This window comes from Schistocerca piceifrons, chromosome 2 (genome assembly GCF_021461385.2).
Source record: "Schistocerca piceifrons isolate TAMUIC-IGC-003096 chromosome 2, iqSchPice1.1, whole genome shotgun sequence".
NCBI classification, from domain to species: domain Eukaryota; kingdom Metazoa; phylum Arthropoda; class Insecta; order Orthoptera; family Acrididae; genus Schistocerca; species Schistocerca piceifrons.
Window position 1 is genome coordinate 355,207,199 of NC_060139.1, and position 23,114 is coordinate 355,230,312.

General features: G+C 42.2%; 1 protein-coding gene and 2 pseudogenes across 1 annotated transcript in view; 1 reads left to right on the top strand and 2 right to left on the bottom strand.

The window, feature by feature from the left end:
- Positions 1 to 2,160: 2,160 nt before the first annotated feature.
- LOC124778690 lies at positions 2,161 to 2,278 on the bottom strand (annotated as a pseudogene).
- Positions 2,279 to 4,080: 1,802 nt separating this feature from the next.
- Positions 4,081 to 4,198, bottom strand: LOC124778576 (annotated as a pseudogene).
- Positions 4,199 to 19,159: 14,961 nt separating this feature from the next.
- The window catches only part of LOC124775377 (ATP-binding cassette sub-family C member 4-like), a 140,487-nt gene continuing 136,532 nt past the window's right edge, over positions 19,160 to 23,114 (top strand). Inside the window, exon 1 of the mRNA XM_047250211.1 lies at positions 19,160 to 19,250. Within this exon, the coding sequence (XP_047106167.1) occupies positions 19,177 to 19,250 (74 nt within the window). The 5' untranslated portion in view covers positions 19,160 to 19,176. The remainder of the gene's footprint in view (positions 19,251 to 23,114) is intronic.

A 23,114-nucleotide genomic window follows, 5' to 3' on the forward strand; every position in this document is an offset into this window, starting at 1 on the left:
ACAAATTTAGCATTGGAGGGCAGCGTGGAGGGTAAAAATCGTAGAGGGAGACCAAGAGATGAATGCACTAAGCAGATTCAGAAGGATGTAGGTTTCAGTAAGTACTGGGAGATGAAGAAGCTTGCAAAGGATATGCATGGAGAGCTGCATCAAAACAGTCTCAGAATTGAAGACAACAACAACAACAACAACAACAACACTATGTCTAACAAGTAAAATATCGAAGTCGTCAGTGGCAAAGGCTTTGCTAAAACGCAAAAGTACATGGCTGTCACCTCTCCTTTGTCCATGACCAGCTTCAGGCTGTAGGTTAATTTTATTAAAGCAGATATTGCGCTGCTATGTTTGCGGAAGGTTGATAAGTATTCGTTTAGTAAGCTGTTTATAGTTAAGTAGTTGGTAATATGTTTGTGGGCTAAATATTCGGAGGACTTGGACTGTGCCGCAAGAACACAAATGGAGTGGTAGTCAGAGATTGTTCTGGGAGGATCCTTTTTGGGTAGCGATTTTGAAAATTCCTAGTTTCAAGCCATTGCGAAAACACTTTCTGTAAAAGAGTATCGGATCGTTACAATGAAACTTTCGCTACTTGAGACAGTGTAGAGGGAAAACTATTTCCCGGATGGATACCCTGCTTTATAGAAATGATGTTCACACTGTGGACTACAGGATTTACATCATGAGTAGCGTTAGTGACTCGACTTGCCGTTAGCCGCCGGTACTGGTACGACGACGTGGGGCTGAAATACAAGCGTCGGTGTGCGTTACAGTTTCAGGCAGTCACATGTATCTGGATAAGCTGAGCAGTATAGTAATGAAACAACAGCAATAGTGCTGCTGTTCTTCGCGTGTATCGACGTATTGATGGAATACGGAGAGGTCCTCTTTCTGCACCGGGGGTGAAGAACGTGATACGAAAGCTCTAATTACCTGGCGATTTCGGGATTGATCCTAGGAGACGCCGACGGCCAATCCCGCTACAAATTTTTGAAAAAGTCACTGTCGCCATAGGTGAGAAGGCTGGACGTAATGTGTAATCTTCAAGCAGTGCACGAACTATGTCACGACAACTGAAAATTCCGTGATCCACTGTTGTTTCGAGGAGCAGTACTCCAATCTCTAGTGCAGCTACAGGTTGTCGTTGATACAGATGACCGTCACACTGAACAATTTTTGTAACATGGAACGTAAACATGGTACGCAATTACAGTAACAAATATTACCTACTGTTATAGAAATTAAAATATGTTCCTTTGAATGGTTTTTTATTTATTTTTCTTCCGAATGTCCTTACAAACTTTTTCACAAATCGTCATATTCCTGCACCACTCATTTGTCAAGGAAGCCCTCTCAAGTAGCTAAAGTTTAATTATAACCACCTTGTATTTCAAGATATCTGCTATTGTAGGCAGTAACGACTGAATAATGAGTTTGAGCGTTTTGACTATGTTGCCATTGTGTTCAGCAGATGCTGATATAATGGACATGACGAATTTTTTGACGTTAATCTCACTAACACGCTTATGACAAAACTTTTTGCGGCTGTGATCATATAACCTTGCGAACTATCAAATGGACTCCAGACAGAGGGACCAATCGGCAACTGAGATGGTAACAGCTCAGGCAACCACCTCTCCCTGGGCCTGGCCTTCACCAAGGGGTAACAAGAGCCCTACCTATCGACCCGGGTGCTGGAAATTACACATTACTCTCTCTCTCTCCTCCCGCACAGGACATGAAGGCCCAAAGGCACCGTGGACTCGCATTCGGGAGGACGATGGTTCAATCCCGTCTCCGACCATCCTGATTTAGGTTTTCCGTGATTTCCCTAAATCGCTTCAGGCAAATGCCGGGATGGTTCCTTTGAAAGGGCACGGTCGATTTCCTTCCCCATCCTTCCCTCACCCGAGCTTGCGCTCCGTCTCTAATGACCTCGTTGTCGATGGGGCGTCAAACACTAATCTCCTCCTCCTCCTCGTCCAAAGGCACCGACCGGCCGCCGTGTCATCCTCAGCCCACAGGCGTCATTGGATGAGGATATGGAAGGGCATTGTCAACACATCGCTCACCCCGTCGTATATCAGTTTCCGAGACCGGAGCCGCTACTTCTCAATCAAGTAGCTCTTCGGTTTGCCTCACAAGGGCTGAGTGAACCCCGCTTGCCAACAGTGCTCGGCAGACCGGATCGTCACCCATCCAAGTACTAGCCCAGCCCGACAGCGCTTAACTTCGGTGATCTGACGGGAACCGGTGTTACCACTGTGGCAAGGCCGTTGGCACATATTACTCAGTCCTCTTTATGTGTCAAATGTGTCAGCCGGCCTTCAGGCGCACACAGGAAGCAACGAAGACAAAAAGGGAAACCTCAAACTCAAACGCCGAAGCGGAGGATGGCTGGAGAAGTCAGAACAAGAAACGAGAAGACAGAAATGAAATCCACCTAAATGTTCCAATACTATCACAAGTTTTGGTTTCCCGACGGTACCAAGACACGGTACCCAAGGGAGGTGAGAAACAATAGTAGGAGTACAGACATGCAGCACGAAAAAGGAAGGAGTACTGCAAGCGCAGACACCCCGTGGTGGCAAGCAAGTAAGAGTTACGAGTTCCCTGGGGGGAGGGGGGGCTTCAAGTTCGTTGACATCCATGAAATCAACTTCTCCTTCACTTTCTTCATTCAAAAATTGTGACACGTTTTCACAGTTGACTCCACTGTATTGCTTGCAAATGGCAGAACGTTTCAGAGCTGTTTTTATGCAGGAGCACGCTGTGCCACTGCTCAAGTTACATGAACACAAAACAAAATGTACAAGTAATTCAGGTGCTGGATCTTGGCTCATTACAACAGACCTCGGACTGTGGTTACTTTGAGTCCAGTCCCACTTCTCAGGAGATTTCCAGATTCACATCAAACTTTGGACTTGCTGGTAGCTCGGAAACGAATGATATTTCACAGTATCTTATGTGGGTGGCAACTTTGGAAGATTAAGTTTGCTTTATATGGCAAACTTGGTGAATAAGTGGTACCGCAAATCGTCTGGCGTATAACACATCCCCTATACAACGCGATAATAAACTGTTCATCAGCTGTTATTATCAGTGGTAGCATCTGGTTTCTTGAACGTGCCAAGCGCGGAATTGGATATTCATGTTTCTTAGTAATGTTACAAAACTTTTTAATTGACCGAAAAATCGGATGTTGTATTACGTCCACTGGCGGTATAAGTGAACAGAACATATTCACAGTCGACATTGAAGAATGGAGTGCGAAACCACTTGTCCGTCTATACTTCCTCTTCCTGGTTTTAGAAAGAAGTTTCGATGCCGTGTCCTAAACCAGTCATGAACACGAGGTCAACATCTCCGTCTAGACCACACTTTCAAGACAGTCGTTTCTTGAGATGGCAGGTGTTACAATCACAATGTCAGCACCTTCTTGCGCTTGGTCCACCTCAAAGCTTTAGTCGCGAAATCTGAATTCTTGTTTCGTTCTTTGTGTAAAGACCCTGTTCCTGGACCCTGGATTACTATCTCTCATTTAAAAAACTGCAACTTCAGTAGAACAATGTTTCCTAGATCTATGAATTATCTCAGGGTTGTCCCTCGTAGTGGTGTCCATCAAATACGTTATCAAATTTAGATCAAAACTGACGATGCAGGTAAGAAACATAACTTTGGACTATTGATTTGAAGGAAACATTTAGAGACCAACGTACTTCCTGTGTATGGTACCTTCCGTCAACGTCAAAAACCTTTTTCAATGTAGCTGAGTTCACATTCTTCAATGGAACAAAGGCACTGCAGAACGAAGAGTTTGTTCTTTTTCGCATGTTTTTTTTATGAGAGTAGAGATATTGGATCAAGAGCAATTCACATTTCAGAAGGGCTTCCAATCCTTTTTCTAAAAACTAAACTTCTCCACTCCTCCCTAAGCCCATAGGCGTCACTGGATGCGGATATGGAGGGGCATGTGGTCAGCACACCGCTCTCTCGGCCGTATGTCAAATTCCGAGAGCGGAGCCGCTACTTCTCAATCAAGTAGCTCCTCAGTTTGCCTCATAAGGGCTGAGTGCACCCGCTTGCCAACAGTGCTCGGCAGACCGGATGGTCACCCATCCAAGTGCTAGCCCAGCCCTACAGCGCTTAACTTCGGTGATCTGATGGGAACCGGTGTTACCATTGCGGCAAGGCCGTTGGCCCAATCCTTTTTCACTCTGTTTCATTAAACACATCCATTGGAAAAGAGTTAAAAGATGACCAAGGAATAAACGCAATTTTTCCACTAAATAACAATTCCTACACACTTTTTCTTATAGTTGATTAGTAACGTTATTGTTGCTGTTGTTGTGGTCTTCAGTCCAAAAACTGGTTTGATGTAGCTTTTCGTACTTCTCTATCCAGTGCAAGCCTCTTCATCTGCGAATAGCTACTGCAACCTACGTCCTTCTGAATCTGCTTACTGTATTCATCTCGTCGTCTCCCTCTGCGATTTTTACCCTCCACACTTCCTCCCCCCCCCCCCCCCCCAGTACTAAATTCGTGATCGTTACTGTGTCCTGCAAACCGATCCCTATTTCTAGCCAGGTTGCGCTACAAATTTCTTTTGTCACTGGATCTATTCCATACCTCCTCATTAGTTATGAGAAATAGCCATCTAATCTTCAGCATACTTCTGTGCCACCACATTTCAAAAGCTTCTATTCTCTTTTTGTCTAAACTGTTCACCGTCCCTGTTTCACTTCCATACATGGCAACACTCCGTTCAAATACGTTCAAAAAGACTTCCTAACACTTAAATCTATATTTGATGCTAACAAATTTTTCTTCTTCAGAACTGCTTTTCTTGCCATTGGAAATCTGCATTTTATATCCTCTCTACATCGACTGTCATCAGCTATTTTGATGCCCAAATAAGAAAACTCACCTATTAATTTAAGTGTTACATCCCCTATTCCAATTCCCTCTGCATCACCTGATTTGATTTGACTACAATGTCATCAGAAAACCTCAAAGTTTTTATTTCTTATCATTGAACTTTAATTTCTGTTCCAAATTTTTCGTTGGTTCCCTTTACTGTTTGTTCAATGTGCAGATGAGTAACGTCTGCGGTAGGCTACAACCCTGTCTTACTCCCTTCTCAACCACTGCTTCCCTTTCATGCATGCCAACTCTTATAATTGTCATCTGGTTTCTACCGGTTTTCCCATTATTATGTAAAGACTTCGTATTACTATTTCAGAAGCATAACTTATTTAACTGATATTTCGGTAGTATTCACTCCTGACATCAACTGCTTTCTTTGGGATTGGAATTATTACATTTTTCTTGAAGTTTAGGGTTACTTCAACTACCTCATACATCTTTCACATTAGGTCGAAGAGGTGTATTTTATGGTTGGCTCTTCCAAGGCTGCCAGTTGCTCTGACTGTCGTCTACTCTCGGTGCACTGTTTCCACTTAGCTCTTTCCTTGCTCTCTCAAATTTTTCTCTCAGTATCATATCTCCCACGTCATCTTCATCTACGTCCTCTTCCAGTTGTATAGATCCTCTATATACTCCTTGTATCCTTCAGCTCTCCCTGATTTGCTTAGGACTGGCTTCCAGCCTTAGCTCTTGATATTCATACAACTATTTCTCCTATCGCCAAAGACCTCTTTAATTTTCCTGTAGGCGGTATTTATCTTTCACCTACTGATCCATGATTATAAATTCTTACATTTGTCCTCTATCCATTCCTGCTTATACATTTTGCACTTCCTATCGGTCTCATTTTTTTAGACATTTTTATTCCCTTTCGTCTGCTTCATTCGCTGCATTCTGATATTTTCTCCTTTCATAAATGAAATTCAGGGCCTTTTATGTTACCCAAGGATTTGTACTAAGTCTTGTCCTGTTACCTATTTGAGCCTCTGCTGCCTTCACTATTTCATCTGTCAAAGTTGCCCATTCGTTCCTGCTGTATTCCTTTCACCTGTTCTAATCAATGGTTGCTTAGGGCTCCCTTTGAAACTCGACAACATCTGGTTCTTTCAACTTATCCAGATCGCCTCTCCTTAAGTTCCTGTCTTTTTGCATTTTCTTAACGTCATTCACCTATAAAAAGTGTGCGGCACCTGTACGCAACTAGTATTATACGCCAAAAAAAAAAAAAAAGAGAGAAAGAAAAAGAAACTTGGCGCAATCGGACCTGACTGTGTTAGCAGATGCTGAATATAATGTCAGTGACACTATAAACGCTGGCCAAGCTGCAAAGAGAGGTGTTCAACTTCAGTGTATAACATAGCATATAATATATTTCCAGTATATAGACAGAAATTAAGATAAAAAACTTAGTATTTTGTCATTCTGCTCAAACTTTGATTAGTCATTATTTCTTGACGAACTGTACGTCCTTGGCTTTGGGCGCAGAAAAAAGTTGTTGTAATCAGCGTTATACAGAATTTTGTGCTCTTTCAAATTGGAAATAGCTGCCAAAGCGCAAGAAGCACAAGAAACAGAGAGTTTCAAAAAAATCTGAAAAAACATAAAATTTTAAAAGCTTTTTGACTGTAGAAAGCTTAGCCAACATGAATTTTGTTGGAAAAACTTGATTCCTAATTTTTGAAACAATATAAACAAGTTAAGAAATTTAATCTTCAACCCGACCTTTCATAAGGTATAGAATTTTTTTCCGACAATTTGACTCGACTATTATAGTGCGTAAATTTTCAAAAATAAATTAAGTATGCAGTATGTTCGTCTATAAAATTGTTTTTCACAGAAATGGATTGTTTTTATGTGGGTCCAATAGGTAGATTAACAGTGAAAATCTTTTTCTCTGAGATACAACTCAGTTATATCATTTTGTTACGTACACCTCCGCTCATCTGAAAGGCTGGCAGCTTCTGGGACTTACAGATGGCTGCCTTACATAGCGTTAACAAGGCTTAGCGCAATGGGCAGTTGCTGACCTGCACAGTCCTAAGGGAAGGATGCTCGAATCCCTTCATGGCTTTACACGCAGCCTGTCTGCTTCTGTAAGATTCAGTTAGCAAGTTTTGCAACTGCAAACAAAATTACCGCAGCACATGATAAACCTTATATGAAGTTTAGCTATGAGTGAACGTCACAATGAATGTGAATGTGCAGCTGTGACGAAATTTAGCTTGGTGTCTGTCGTTAATTTATTTAATCATCAAACTCGTTAATCATTTCTTAAACAAATGGTTTTTATGCACAAAAATCTTCAGTTTAACGATGTACTGGTGCTCCACCATATGTCTGTCCACGCCATGGTGAAAGTGACATGTGTACTGTGCTTAGCAAGTTCAGAGAGTGTGGTGTAATCCAAGTTATACGACACGTTCCATCTACACGCTGGTGAATCTACAAAAGTGACACAGAGGAAGCCTCAATTCTTAACATAAATATGGTGAAGAACAATTAGCTCTCTAGCGGCAAAAGTTGGCGTCTGATAAATCTTCAAAACATGTCAGCAAGTGCCTCAGCGCATAATTTGCAGCTGGCAGGAGGCCAAAAGTTATAACAACATCTGCAGTGCGTTCAGTTTCCTCTGGTTCTTGATTAATTAAAACTTTGATTGGAGTCATCGTGGTTGAGTCGTGAAGAAGATGATTCATCGCTAACTCGAAATCCTTGACATACATATCAAGTATGCCTTTTGTAGCAGTAGATCCTATAAAGCCTTCCTAGCTCTCTTATGAAACTCGCTACTGGGATTGCTTGTGGGTGGTAGATGGCTGTATATGTATCTTTATTCCTCTTCCTCGATAAGATTCCTTTCTATTTATTTGAAATGAATTGTTTCTAGTTGCGTAAAATCACGTGTTACACATACTCAATCGCAAATGAGAAATGTATGACAAGCACTTCCGCAACAGAACTCCCAGCTGCCTTTTCCAGAGTTTGACGTATTTAGACACAAACTTGATGGCTATATGGATGCAGTGGGGGATAACGGGAGAAACGGGAACGTCTTGTTTTGTGGAATGTTTTGCCTTCTGGCGCTTCACAATAATTGCCAGCACTTTCTCAGCTACCTGTCCGTGCTGTTATAGTAGACTTTCTCCTTACGTTTTCTATTGCTCTTTCCTGGACCAAACTGCAAGTAGCTCGTGTGGGTGTATAAGATCAGCATGTTTATCAACTCTTCTCGCCCACACACCACTCATCCTGATCCGTTTGGTTTCCTATGGCGGAATAATACATTGTGTCTCAACGGATAAAACTGCCTCAACGCTGGGAAATCCTTATTATGAATCGTCTCTTTCATCACCATTATGGTTGGAGGAAGGCAACGGCAAATCACCTCCATTACGGCGGTGCGGGTTTCCTGCGTCGTTCCGCTACGCTCTGTCAACAAGCATGGAACTTTATTTCCATATGAGAAATAAAAAAACAATTAGAGATAAAACCGCACTGTCTCTCAGTCTCATGTGGTGCTCTGTCTTATTCTTATCCTGTGTTTTGCAAGGCATCACCAATGAAGCTCTCATACACCGCACATATGAACAACAGGATATCACATCTGTTATTGATTTCCTCCTTTGTGCCCTGCATTAATCCAACTCAACTCGCGAGCATAATAGTGCATCGGCAATGATGCTGTCTTTACCAGGAATGTAATTAATTTGAAACGAAAATTCCTGTAGGCAGAACTTCCAACGAGACAACCACCAGTGCATGAGCTTTGCATGAGATCAGAAATTCCAGAACCTTGTACTCTATGGTAGTTCTTTCACACAAATAGTACCAAATTTTTGGAATGCATAGACAATGGCTAAGGCATGAAATTCTGTAACAGAATAGCTATGCTCACTCTTGTTTAGCACAAGGCTGCCAAATGCCATTCTTTATTACTCATTTATTCCATTCACATCAACTTACTAGAACACTTCCACCACATCTTCCATTTTGCTGCAGTATGAAGCAACATGGTATGGAAAGGTCAGATCAGGGTGGGCCAGAATGGTGGACACATTCAGCTCAGTGAATCGTCTGTTAGAATCCTCACCCCTCTCCCAGCAAACTTTTTTGCCTATAAGGGCGTGAAGATCTCGATTCCCATAAATCTACAGTATAAATTTATAAGTCGAAGGGAGCTCCTCAACTGTTTCTTAGACTTTGGGAACAGGAACTTCTGAACTCACTTTAGTATTTTGCTGTGAGGACAGATTCCATCTCGAGTAATTAGGTGTCCCCAAAATGAAACTTCTTTCTTTCCAAAGCTCGACTTCTTTAAGTTCAGAATAAGTCTGGCTGCTTGCAGTACCTGCTTCAACCTCCACACACAGTAGCTGTGCTTTTGTAGGACTCTGAAGCAAATTTCGTGTCATCAGTACATTTGGTAACGAAATCCTCAGCTTCTTCACTGAGTATGTTATCTAGGGTCCAAACCAACACACATGAAGATGTTGATAAACTGCATGATACCTTCTTAAATTGGTAACATTTTTATGGCATAAAAACGTAGTGAAGTGCCAGCAGTTGGTGTCTAGTTCGACCTGTCAAAAACTTTGCCGCAAATCGACTGTCGAGAAGATGCTTTTCCTGTGGAAATTTTGCAACAACTCTTCGGGGGTCTTGGGATCCGTTTCAGATAGTGATTATTTGGTGGGACTTGAGCACCAATCTGAACATGTCATCCCTCTTTGGGACAGAAGACTGTTGTAACTACTGCTTGCCCTTTCAATATCCCCTTGTTCCAACATTTGTTTAATTTGCTATTCTACTTGCTATTAATAGATCAGTCGAAGCTGTATGGCTGTAAGAAAAATTTATGTCCCTTAACCCTAAATTTATATCTAAATTTCTTAAAAGTATCAGACTAAAGACTTTTCAGGGTCTGTTAACATGTCGTTGAGCTCCTCACGGCTGTCACTTGGGATGTATCATACCTTGGAAATCTTAAGACATGTAGAAATTCGTCAACCTCTGCCACACCAATCTTCCATTTTTCCACATTTTCAAAGGGATAATCTGTTGTAGCATGGCGAGCCGTCCTTGGAGGAAATTCATGATTACTAATCAATGCTTGGCACCAAGTTGTTGAAATTGAGAATTGTTTTGTGCTATACCTCGGCGAGGGAAATTTCTTATCTGCCTATATCAATAACTGCAGTATGGTCTCGCATAAACTCCACCCCTAGTACGCCTTTTCTCATCGGCTGTGGAATTATTATGGCATTTGTGACGAACGTCACAGCCTGACACATGAAATCAAATCTTCCCTCGTCCATGTTTTTTGCAGTGGGAAAGCCATCAACTCCTATGCTTGCTCGAAAGCAAATAATGTGGTTTCCAAAATTCCACTTATGAGTCTGCCCATGTCCACTGTAGTGGAAAGTTTTAATGACAGGACACACTGCTTCATTGGTATTTTCACCTTGTCTAAAACGTCGTCTCTGACCTCGTCATACGTTATCATACTCAGAATGTACAAATGGGCCCTGCCTGCACTTGTTTTCTGCTTATTATTTAGTCAAGGTTGTTGAGTCCGTTGTGGATCTGAGTTCATGTTTCAACTATTTCCATTGCTTCGTTTTCTCCCTCTGTCAGCTATTTTTGTGCGCCGTTTCCCATACATGATCTCCCATTGCAATGTTTGGGTCTCTGATTTCGCCAGTTATTCCTTTCATTTTGAGACCAGCTGCCATTGCTGCTCACACCCACACTGCCATTCATGACCACGTCCTCCTGGGAGTTCACTTTCCGTTGCAGAACACACTATCCTATCTGACCACACGTACTCATCGAGATCTGTTACTATTAATTTAAATGACTCCCGGTCATTATTTTGAACACAGAGCAGGGACGTCTTATATTTTGTTAACATCACGTTAAATAAGAACTGAATCAGCTCACCATTACTGTATGGATAATGAAGATGCCGATTTCGTTTTGGGATTTCGTCGGAACACTTCGAATAAGATTGCAAGCATGTTGCCACCAGTGATGTGGCTTACATGATGCTTAGTTGCAACCTGTTATGTTCCGCGCGAGAGCATTATAGCTTCATAATTTTTGATTCAAATTCTGCAAAGGTTGTACAGCGTATGGTAAGTGGTAAAGCTTTCGTGATTATATTCCCCCTCGTGTGGCTATTCATGAACGCTAACTTTCTTTGAAATGGACAAGAGTTTGATAAGCTACCCTTAAACTGAACAATGAACATCTTAATATGCAAGTCTCCGCCTGCAGTGTAGGTTAGGAATTTCCTCGGCGAGAAAAATGCCTGTAATCGAAGATCTGCCCCCTGACGGACATGGTCCTCGATGCTACACATGATTCTCTCACAATGGTTCCATCTTATGTAGCAACAGTGAGCCACAAGGCTCTGAATTCTCACAAATATGCCACTCACTATTGACTTTGCAACAACTCTCTGCTAGGGGTACTAGAAACTCCGCAACTCACAGTCCCTTAATCTCCCACCTAGGCTTTTCTATATCTCATATGCGCAAGGCAAATTCTGAAGTTTCTGAGAATCGAACCGGTTCTGTAGCTTAAGATTCAATGCACTCTTCCAGAACCCTAATTCTTTCTTCGAATTGGACTCAGCCTGGGCCAGCCTGGCCACTCTGCTTTCTACCGTTTCTGAAAATCGGACCAGTTTTTTGTCAACGGATTTGAATTGGCTGTCGAATTATTCACATAGCGCTGCCATCTGTTCCCTAAACCTTTTTCTATCCTCCTGCGCTTCTTTCCGACCTACTTCCACTTTTATCCTGCCTCAACCTTCCCCTCTCCTTGGCTTATTTCCTATCTGCTTCGTCCTTCCTGCATCTCTTCTCTCCTCTCCTAAGCTCTCCTGCCCTTCTTTCCTGTCTATTTCTGCTTTCTCTAGCACTTGTTTGACCCAGTATGGAATATCCTCTATGTTAAATTTGAGCTGCTGTGTGCCACAATCGACTTTTTTCACAAGTTGTTTAGTTGTCCTGCGGTTTTCTGGGATTCAGAAAGCGCTGTTGCTACCGACGCCTCCCCATTTGAAAACTGCAATAGGACTTCCCCTGCTTCCTCTGAACCCCCTGGCTTAAAACTTTCCTTGCCTTTCCAGATCACCTTCTACCAGTCCTATATACGTATGAAGGAAGTGTAATAGAAATCTACCGTACACTGAACTACTGCTATCACAAATTTAACATGACCCTAAACACTGAAATATCGTCATATGTAACAGAAGAAAATCTTCTCACACAATGGAAATGTTCCCAATAGAATCTCCAAAAATACACGCGCAACAAAAGAAACGAATTATAAGTAGCACACCTAAGATGTGTCTCACTGTGCCGTCCTAACTAAAGGATACCAATCGAAACCAATAGTAAAATACTGGCAGGGTCAACATTAAGTTAAGTATGTGTCGTTTCTGACAGGGAACCCAGGGTGCCCTTGATTTGGGTTATGATACGACGTTGCTATAAACATATTGGTGCTGATTAAATCTGAATACTGCAATGTCGTTAGCCAAATTATCGTGAAACAACACACTGCAAAGTTATAATCCAAGGTGAAGTCGACAAGACTTTATACATAGTAGTCAGTAATCAAATCTACAATCATGCAAGACCAGTGAGTGCAACGCTTGTTACCTTCACTGAGTAGTAAGTACCTGATTCGTGAGCTTGGCCACTATGTCCAACATTAACAATGTCACAATGAGAACAACAACGGGCTATATTTATTATTATGGGACTCCTAATCATAGAAAAATCTGCTTATAACAGATTTTTACTTGCTCTAATTGGTGTGTGACAATCCACAAGAAGTTGACAAAGAGCAAAGTTCTCTAACGCTAACACTTTGCGGAGGTGGCAAATTATACGGCAGAGTCCGCCGCTCGTGGTCTCGCGGTTGCGTTCTCGCTTCCCGAGCACGGGGTCCCGGGTTCGATTCCCGGCGGGGTCAGGAATTTTCACCTGCCTCGAGATGACTGGGTGTTTGTGTTGTCCTCATCATTTCATCATCATCCAGGAAAGTGGCGAAATTGGGCTGAGCGAAGGTTGGGAAATTGTACGGGCGCTGATAACCGCGCCGTTGAGCGCCCTACAAACCAAACATCATCATCATCATCATATACGGAAGACTGCACGGAGAAAGTGCAGAATTACTGGGCACCTAGCGAATTCAAAGTTAGTGAGATAAGACTCACAAATTAAAAGTGAAATCAACAGCTCAAGTCACGTTACCAGAACAAGTAAGTTGCGAGCTGCAAAAACTATAATAGCAGCTCGCACTACCGCGGAATGCGACGCTTACGAGTGGCTGGGTCACGTATTATTTCTAAGCCGTCATCCAGCCACGCTTATCTGTCTCTTTCTTAACAGCATCTTTACACGTATTTTCTCCATGATTTCATTTAGTTATCGCGCTGTGTCTCGCTGGGGACTTATTACGGGCTTTTCTGAACCTCAGCTTCCTGGTGTTGCTATATGTTTCCTGTGGTGGGATCAAACGAAGTTTTCCAGTTTATTGATCACCTTCCACAGATTATGAAAATCTTCTTCAGTATAACATTAATGCAAGGGCGCTGATGACCCAGCTATTTAGCGCCCCCCACCATATACCATGGTGATCATCATCATGATCATGATCATCATCACATCATCATTTCCCCAAAATCAGCCAAGTACATGCCCATCAGCATCAGATGCCAGTCAGGATATGTATAAACGCGATACTTACTTTTTAGTTCTCTCTCCTCAACTCTCTACTTTAAAAAACTCTACATGGAAGATACTAATCAATGCAGTTGCCTATATGACAGACGAGAATATCGCTTATTTCACGAGAGAAAAAAAGGGGTGGGGGTCGGGGGAATGCAGCAGAAACTTCCCACTCTTGTCATGCAAAACGAACAATAACAAACAAAAGGTTGGTACTGGCCTGAAGCAGTGTCTCCTCAGTTGGCCAGCTTGTGCGACGTGTGCGATTGGATACACCAAAATTTTGGGAGCGAAAGCAACCAACTTTTTCATACATGACAGGCGGCGCCGCAGCAGCTGATCTTTCCATGTTCATTCTGAAACTGAGATAATGATGTGCCCATCTATTCTCTGTAGACGGCAGTGGTGGCATGGTGTCCTCTGCCCTCAGCGAGGGCTGGTGCTGGTTCTGCCCAAAACAGCACAGAGCGGCCCGAAGCTCAACTTCTGTGAAAATTGTTCGTGTCCCCGTGCAGGCTCACTTCTCGTAAGGAGACTGACTGACTGCCACCTGCTGAACAGCATGAACCTGAGACCACGCTGGAAGTGCAACTTCTCAGTGAGAAATATGCAAAGCTTTCTTCTTAGTAAATATATACAATATTTACAAAAAATCACCTGTAAATAGTAGTAAAAAATATGAAGCAACATCTTTTCGCGATATTTGAGAGTGATGTCACAGGTTTTAAGTTCCAGAAGCTGACACCCACTGCCGATACACACTGACAGCTACTAGTCTTGCAGTACAGTTTTAAGATCCAGTAATTGTCAACCACTGGTCATACACGCTGTCTGAACGCCTATTGCCGGCCGGAGTGGCCGAGGGGTTCTAGGCGCAACAGTCTGGAACCGCGCGACCGCTGCGGTCGCAGGTTCGAATCCTGTCTCGGGCACGGATGTGTGTGATGTACTTAGGTTAGTTAGGTTTAAGTAGTTCTAAGTTCTAGGGGACTGATGACCTCAGAAGTTAAGTCCCATATTGCTCAGAGTCATTTGAACCATTTTTTTGTCTGTACTTGTACATCACATCTACTCATTTCCGTCCCTTTCGGATAATTCCTATGTAGTGTGCCGTTTTCTTGTGTTTGAGTGTATGTGCAACCGTCACGCAGCTGTCAGTGCAGTACCTAAGACAGATAGGCATTTGGGTTCAAATGCCGCTCGGGCACACAGTTATAGTCACACACGGTCATAGCAACACATACTCTGATTACAGTAAAATATTTAATTCTCAAAACATTAAAACCATGGTAGTTCAAGATACAATAACGCACATACTGAGTGGCCGTATGATACCGTGTAAAAGTACAGTGTGCAGTTTGTCGTTAAATTGTGAGTACAAAATGTTAAGTTTTAAATTTTACCGGTCGTTCTCTGGAGATACTCCAACATTTATTTGGAAATTACATACTTTTTTTTAAAGACATGATGAGAGGTGGAATTTTAAGTCTGAAAAGAAAACAGGCACTGACCTTCGAAACTGTGGGCTTGGCTACGAGAGCCCAGGCGTCAACCATTCATCCATCAGCACCAGGAAAAGTAATGCCACCTAACTGTAGGCAGTTAGGTATAATTATTGAAACTGGACACATTTTGATACTGAAGTGAGATAAAAACTTTGGAATAACGAAAAATAAAACATTTACTCTTTACATGTGCTTTTAGTTTTAATACGTACATGATATGGTCTGTTGCACTATTGGAAACACATTTTTCAGTTGGAATGCACTTGGGTGGTATTCGTGTGACCTTATGCTAGTCTGAGAAAGATGTTCAACCTCTAACAACGTAAGCTGACGTACGAAATTTCCGGAAATTTTCTGGATTTCCATCTGAATTTGAGGTTTAGTTCAGCTAGGTGGTAGAGTAGGTGTTGACTGGGTAGTTACTTCACATATCGAGATTAATACTTCACTATGCAGCGGAGGATACGGCTTTGTGAAATTTGCTGACAGACTTAGACGGTGTGTTGCACATGAACACGGACCCTTGCCTATAACGCCTACTGTTGGTAGTAGCTGAGCTACCACGCGCGACTCACGACACGCCGCATAGCTTCTGATACAGCATCTCCCTGCTGTATTTTCCTCTCCTCAGTAGCACTGATATACTCGTATACCTCCCAGAACCGCTGAGAAAAATGATGTTGCGGAAAATAGCTTAACCACAACTAAGCAATAAAAAGTGTGAGGACCTTCAAGTGAGTACCAAAAAATTTGCTTCAAATTTCAATTTGCAAGTCACCTGTTCTCTTTTTTATAATTATCTGAGTATGAAAATTTGTTTTCAAAAAATGCGCTGAATATGCTTCCCTTCTCGCATGACATCTCGATCCAAGAAATAACTTCTAATACAATCTGGGTAAAATTCGAGATCGTAGTTACGTCTAAAAATTTCATACCCTGACATTGAGAATGAACAATTGATATTCTTTATAGGTAGATTATGGACAATGGGAATGTATGGCCCTAGGCTGACCAGACATCTCGGTTTTGCCTGGATAGTCCCAGTTTTCACATAAATACCCTGGTGTCCTAATAAAATCGTTCGATAAATATAACTGTCCGGGTTTTTAATCGAGAAACAAAATGCGGGCAATAACATTTCTAATTTAACTACGCGGTTGTGAAAAACAAGTTTCCTAGAAGCAGAACGTCGTAGATATCTCGTACATTTTCACAGTATCTCCTATAGGTCTACCGCATTTGGTTTAACTCATGCTGGCCGGTGTGGCTGAGCGGTTCTAGGCGCTTCAGTCTGGAACCGCACTACCGCTACGGTCGTAGGTTCGAATCCTACCTCGGGCATAGATGTGTGTGATGTCCACGGGAATGAAAATAAATGATAGAATATTTAATTAAATTTATGATTATTAGGACTCAGTCCTTAAACATTAGTACATAAAGCACTACAATTGTCTGGAGGTGGATCACGTGGCTTTCAAGACCTCAACACGAGAAAGAATTGCACAAATTAATTCTACATACATCAGAAAAATTCTGAACACACATAAATAAACGCGAGTGTGATACAGTCGATACACCCACCATATGAATGAACTAATGAAAAACAGATACTGTACCAAGAGCATCAACAGATACCTTGCTGAACACTGAGAGTTAGAACATAAGTGTGTCTTCACACACAGTTACAGACCTGAAAAATGGTTCAAATGCCTCTGAGCGCTATGGGACTTAACATCGGAGGTCATCAGTCCCCTAGAACTTAGAACTACTTAAACCTAACTAACTTCTCCACACTTCTTGTAGCTCGTTGCATGAGAAAGTAGCATCAAAACAAGCTATCATACCAGTTGTCCGTAATGAAAACGTGGAAACAACGGCCAATAACACCATCAGAACCAAAGCGACACCCGGAAAACAAGCCGCAAACGTCCGGAGCAGAATGCTTTGTAACTCGTTCAACAGACCTCACACACGTAGCACACGGACGACGCAGGACCTTGACTGGCACGTATCTACTTCCTTCAAAGTATACTCAAACAGACGTGCCATTAGTTGATTAATCAAAGAATGTCATACCATAAGTTATCGATCATTTGGTGCAGAACATTTTTGTAACATGTTGCGATTCAGAATTAGCGGAAGAATAAGTAAACTGAAAGTCAACATTTTAACGAACAGCTTCAACGTTACGCCATAAATCACACATACGTAAAGGCTGTCGATTCATCTAAATACTTTGGGACTACAATCACAAAAAACTTAAACTGGAACATCATATGAAAAACTTTATGGAAAAGGAGAACCAAAGAGTGCGTTTTATTAGTTGAACGCTTAGAAAGTGCAATATATCTACTAAAGAAACTGTCTACTCTACGGTTGTCCATACTCTTCTGGTCTACTGCTACGTGTTATGAGATCCTTAGCAGATAGGAACGGACGAGAAAAGTCCGTAAGTGATTCTACGAACCTTCTGCCAAAAACTTAAGTGTGAGCAGCAGAGTAATCACGTGGATACAGACGTTTTGCTCTGCAGAGGATTGCACAGTGTTGTGTAATCCCCCGACATGTTAATACCGCATGCCACACTTGGTTCTATATCCATCATGGGCCACAGCCTTGGCTCAAGTCCCGTTTCGGCAGACCGATTTATCTAGTTGGTTGGTTGGTTGTTTCGGGGAAGGAGACCAGACAGCGAGGTCATCGGCCTCATCGGATTAGGGAAGGACGGGGAAGGAAGTCGGCCGTGCCCTTTGGAAGGAACCAACCCGGCATTTGCCTGGAGCGATTTAGGGAAATCACGGAAAACCTAAATCAGGATGGCCGGACGCGGGATTGAACCGTCGTCCTCCCGAATGCGTATCTAGTTAAACGACATGTTACACTAAAGTTATGTTAACATAAACGCTATAATATGGTTTACGTCAGGTGAATAACAGTTTCAGACATTTCATACGAGTGCATACAACTCATTTCCGATCACACAATCCACTGTTTATTTTTAATTAAGAACTGAATTATGATACGAAAGGAGGAACAAGTGTAAGGGATTCCCATCTGATGTCTTGCCCATTATCTTTTGTGGAACCTAGTAATTTCTCACCTGAAAGTGGCCAAATAAGCCGAAAAATGATTTAATAACAAACAAATATTAGTGTAAGAAAAGATATTTTGTTTCCTTTCATCCTTAAATATAAAATTTCACAATCAAGAAGCGACTGTAAAAAGCATTAAGATGACATCAATCATTTTTAAACCCATTTCTTATCCAAATTTGACATTTTATATCCTTCGGTAGCTCCTCAAGCAGTTCATATTGTGCTACTTTTTTCAGAGCATACACATGAGTCAACTGTGGAAAACGAAATTCCGGTTTCCGTTTAATATTGTAATCTGTACTGTCGCTTCCAAACTCTAGCAAATTCCATTTAGCAAATTTCATCACAGAATATGTAGACTGCAGTATCATGATCATTATTCTGAATTACTTAAACTATTTCCAATAAGCGGCAAGCACATAAATCCGTTCACATCTTTCATGATTTTCCTTTGCCCCATTATCACGTACTGAAAATCTGTGAATAAAGAGCTCCGTCCGCCGTCTTACGTAAACATTTGCACTGGGCTTCGACACGGTACAAGGTGCGGAACAGTAGCAAGCACCAGAAGCAGAAATGCTAGCACACGATTATGTATGACTTCGTCAACAAATCTCCGCAAACAGGTGACGTCGCAACCGAAATAGTGCTCCACTACTGGCTCTGGCAGTTTGATAAAAACGTGGGTTCTTAAGAGAGCGTGACGACACAACTCGAAACCTCGCCGGGAGGTAGTGCAACTTTTCTATATTAAGTGTGTATTCCTGCAGTCCTACTTTGTATCATATCTACAGTGGTGAACAGCTAGTGGCTGGACAACACGCGTTATAAAGGGAATACTGCTTGCAGGCTGGATGTAAATTCTGCGACGAGATCAACGAAGGCACGAAACGGACCAAGACCGGCGCCATGGATTCTAAAGTCTACAAGTCAAACCCGAATCCAAAGGCTTCGGCGAATCCCATTTCCAAGCTCTTCGTTTGGTAAGTAATTAATATTCTAAACTATGTGCTTTACACTTTTGTAGGATTTATCGACGCTTGATTCTTTCCACTTCTTTGAAACATGTAACAAATTTTATTATACGCTGTCACTCGGACAATGAGGAACCCCGTTACAACTGATTTCAGCAGTCAGTTATTTTTTTTTTAGATAGAATATAGTTTTTCCTTCTTGTAGATCATGTATTTAGACCTGCCCTGTACAAATCAATTTAAATCAACTTTCTATAAATTTTTATTAGGGAACTACAAACGATCAGTTTTATGGGTAGATGCATCATTTCACCAGTAATCGGCTACATTCAAGTGGATGTTCCGGTGGCGAAATGTTCATTTAAGTGAGGTGTTCAGACCTGAATACTCCTACACAACTCAATAAAGCTACTAAGTGACTTGTGGACGAGATGTAAAACTGCTGTTGTCACAGAGCGACAAGCTTTGTCGATGCGCCACGTTCGGTTAGATTGTAGAGTATATCCTTAAACTGCCGTATGCAAGGCAGATCGGAGTGCACAAAGAAACGAGTTTCGGTCTATCACAAAATAAAGATGGCATACCCATATAGAGAAAACGCTGACGTTTTGCTGGTGCTCCGAGATTGCCGACACGATACAAACGACGAGGTAGGCATGCCTTATTCCGCGAGATACTGTGGTCGAAGAATTCCATCAGCCATCACGCTCTTACGAACCGAATAAAGACTTCGAGACATAGTAGTCTCAGAAGGTATGGCGGTAACAGACGACGATGAATAAGAAGAAAGGATATGGAAGTGTTTGTTACAGCTGCAATTCCCCACGATCCTCACTTAAAGAGAAGTTACTACAGGCAGTAGTATCAGCTTTACATATGTGTGACGGATAGTACAGGATCACAAGTTTCGCCCGTACCACCTGACTCTCACAGAGGAGCTTCATGGGAAGAATGTCAGTAGGATAGTTACTTTCTGCGAACAGGTCGTGAATAATTTCACTTTGGGCGTCTGACAAAGTGTTACACTCTCTGATGAACATTCACGAATTATGGTGGTGCCAACTGTCATAATATACAGGGTGGTACATTGATCGTGACGGGGACAAATATCTCACGAAATAAGCGTCAAACTAATAAACTACAAAGAACGAAACTTGTCTAGCTTGAAGGGGGAAACTAGATGGCGCTATGGTTGGCCCGCAAGATGGCGCTGCCATATGTCCAACAGATATCAACTGCGTTTTATAAAATAGGAACCCCCATTTTTATTACATATTCGTGTAGTACGTAAAGAAATATGAATGTTTTAGTTGGACCACTTTTTTCGCTTTGTGACAAATGGCGCTGTAATAGTCACAAACATATGGCTCACAATTTTAGACGAACAGTTGGTAACAGGTAGGTTTTGTAAATTAAAATACAGAACGTAGGTATGTTTGAACATTTTATTTCTGTTGTTCCAATGTTATACATGTACCTTTGTGAACTTATCATTTCTGATAACGCATGCTGCTACAGCGTGATTACCTGTAAATACCACATTAATGCAATTAATGCTCAAAATGATGTCCGTCAACCTCAGTGCATTTGGAAAAACGTGTAACGACATACCTCTCAACAGCGAGTACATCGCCTTCCGTAATGTTCGCACATGCATTGACAATGCGCTGACGCATGTTATCGGGCGTTGTCGGTGGATCACGATAGCAAATACCCTTCAACTTTCCCCACAGAAAGAAATCCGGGGACGTCAGATCCGGTGAACGAGCGGGCCATGGTATGGTGCTTCGACGACCAATCTACCTGTCATGAAATATGCTATTCAATACCGTTTCAACCACATGCGAGCTTTGTGCCGGACATCCATCATGTTGGAAGTAAATCGCCATTCTGTCATGCAGTGAAACATCTTGTAGTAACATCGATAGAACATTACGTAGTAAATCAGCATACATTGCACCATTTAGATTGCCATCGATAAAATGGGGGCCAATTATCTTTCCTCCCATAATGCCGCACCATAAATTAACCCGCTATGGTCGCTGATGTCCCACTTGTCGCAGCCATTGTGGATTTTCCGTTGCCCAAGAGTGCATATTATGCCGGTTTACGTTACCGCTGTTGGTGAATGACGCTTCGTCGCTAAATATAACGCGTGCAAAAAATTTGTCATCGTCCCGTAATTTCTCTTGCGCCCAGTGGCAGAACTGTACACGACGTTCAAAGTCGTCGCCATGCAATTCCTGGTGCATAGAAATATGGTACGGGTGCAATAGATGTTGATGTAGCATTCTCAACACCGACGTTTTTGAGATTCCCGATTCTCGCGCAAGTTGTCTGCTACTGATGTGCGGATTAGCCGCGACGGCAGCTAAAACACCTACTTGGGCATCATCATTTGTAGCAGGTCGTGGTTGACGTTTCACATGTGGCTGAACACTTCCTGTTTACTTAAATAACGTAACTATCCGATGAACGGTCCGGACACTTGGATGATGTCGTCCATGATACCGAGCATCATACATAGTACACGCCCGTTGGGCATTTTGATCACAATAGCCATACGTCAACACGATATCGACCTTTTCCGCAATTGGTAAACGGTCCATTTTAACACGGGTAATGTGTCACGAAGCAAATACTGTCCGCACTGGCAGAATGTTACGTGATACCACGTACTTATACGTTTGCGACTATTACAGCGCCATCTATCACAAAGCCAAAAAAGTGGTCCAACTAAAACACTCATATTTCTTTACTTACTACATGAATATGTAATGAAATGGGGGTTCCTATTAAAAAAAACAAAAAAAACCGCAGTTGATATCCGCTTGACCTATGGCAGCGCCATCTAGCGGGCCAACCATAACGTCAACTGGGTTGGGGTTGGGTTGTTTGGAGGGAGGAGACCAGACAGCGAGGTCATCGGTCTCATCAGATTAGGGAAGGATGGGGAAGGGTGTCGGCCGTGACCTTTCAAAGGAACCATCCCGGCATTTGCCTGGAGCGATTTAGGGAAATCACGGAAAACCTAAATCAGGATGGCCGGACGCGAGATTCAACCAACGTCCTTCCAAATGCGAGTGCAGTGTACTAGGATATCTGGTTTCCTCCTTCAAGCTAAACGAGTTTCGTTCTTTGTAGTTTTTTCGTTTGATGCTTATTTCGTGAGTTATTTGGCCCGGTCACTATCAATGGATCGCAGAAAATCATAGCTGGTATGTCATGTCGATTGTCAAAGGAGGTGATCCACAGAGGTAATCTTCGGCCCACTCTACTTCGCATGTACTCTGTCTGACAGATGATATATCTCGAGCTTTTATTGTCGATATTCTAGGTGCTCTTTTTGCAGATATCAGTCTAGACATTACAGGCCGTATATAGCTGTAGTATGGTGGGTGCCCAGCTCGTCCTGCCTGTGATTTTGTGCACGAAGGTTATTATGACGCCTTACTCTTCAGGAAAGGCCCATATATTTGCCATATTTAACACCGGATCTTTTTTTTTTTTTGTGGGGTACATCTAAAGAAACGTTGCTGCAACCTCTGAGAACCAACCATATAAACAATGCTAACGGCATGAAGAGTGACTGTATCTTACGTTTACCTACCTAAAAAAAAAAATAATTCTTTCCCTTATTATTTTGCAAGTCGAAGAGAAAAACGCCTTATCTGAAACATCTTATATGCACTGAGTAAACGACGCTTCCTCACCGGACTACGTAATCTCATAGCTGTCAAAATGCAGTTAAGTATTTGATGGATAAAGTACCGAAAAAATACGAAGATGTCAGCGAATGTTATCTCCCTGGTAAATTCTTTCACATTCATACACATCATATATTTCTATTGACAGAATATGGTAGGGACAATG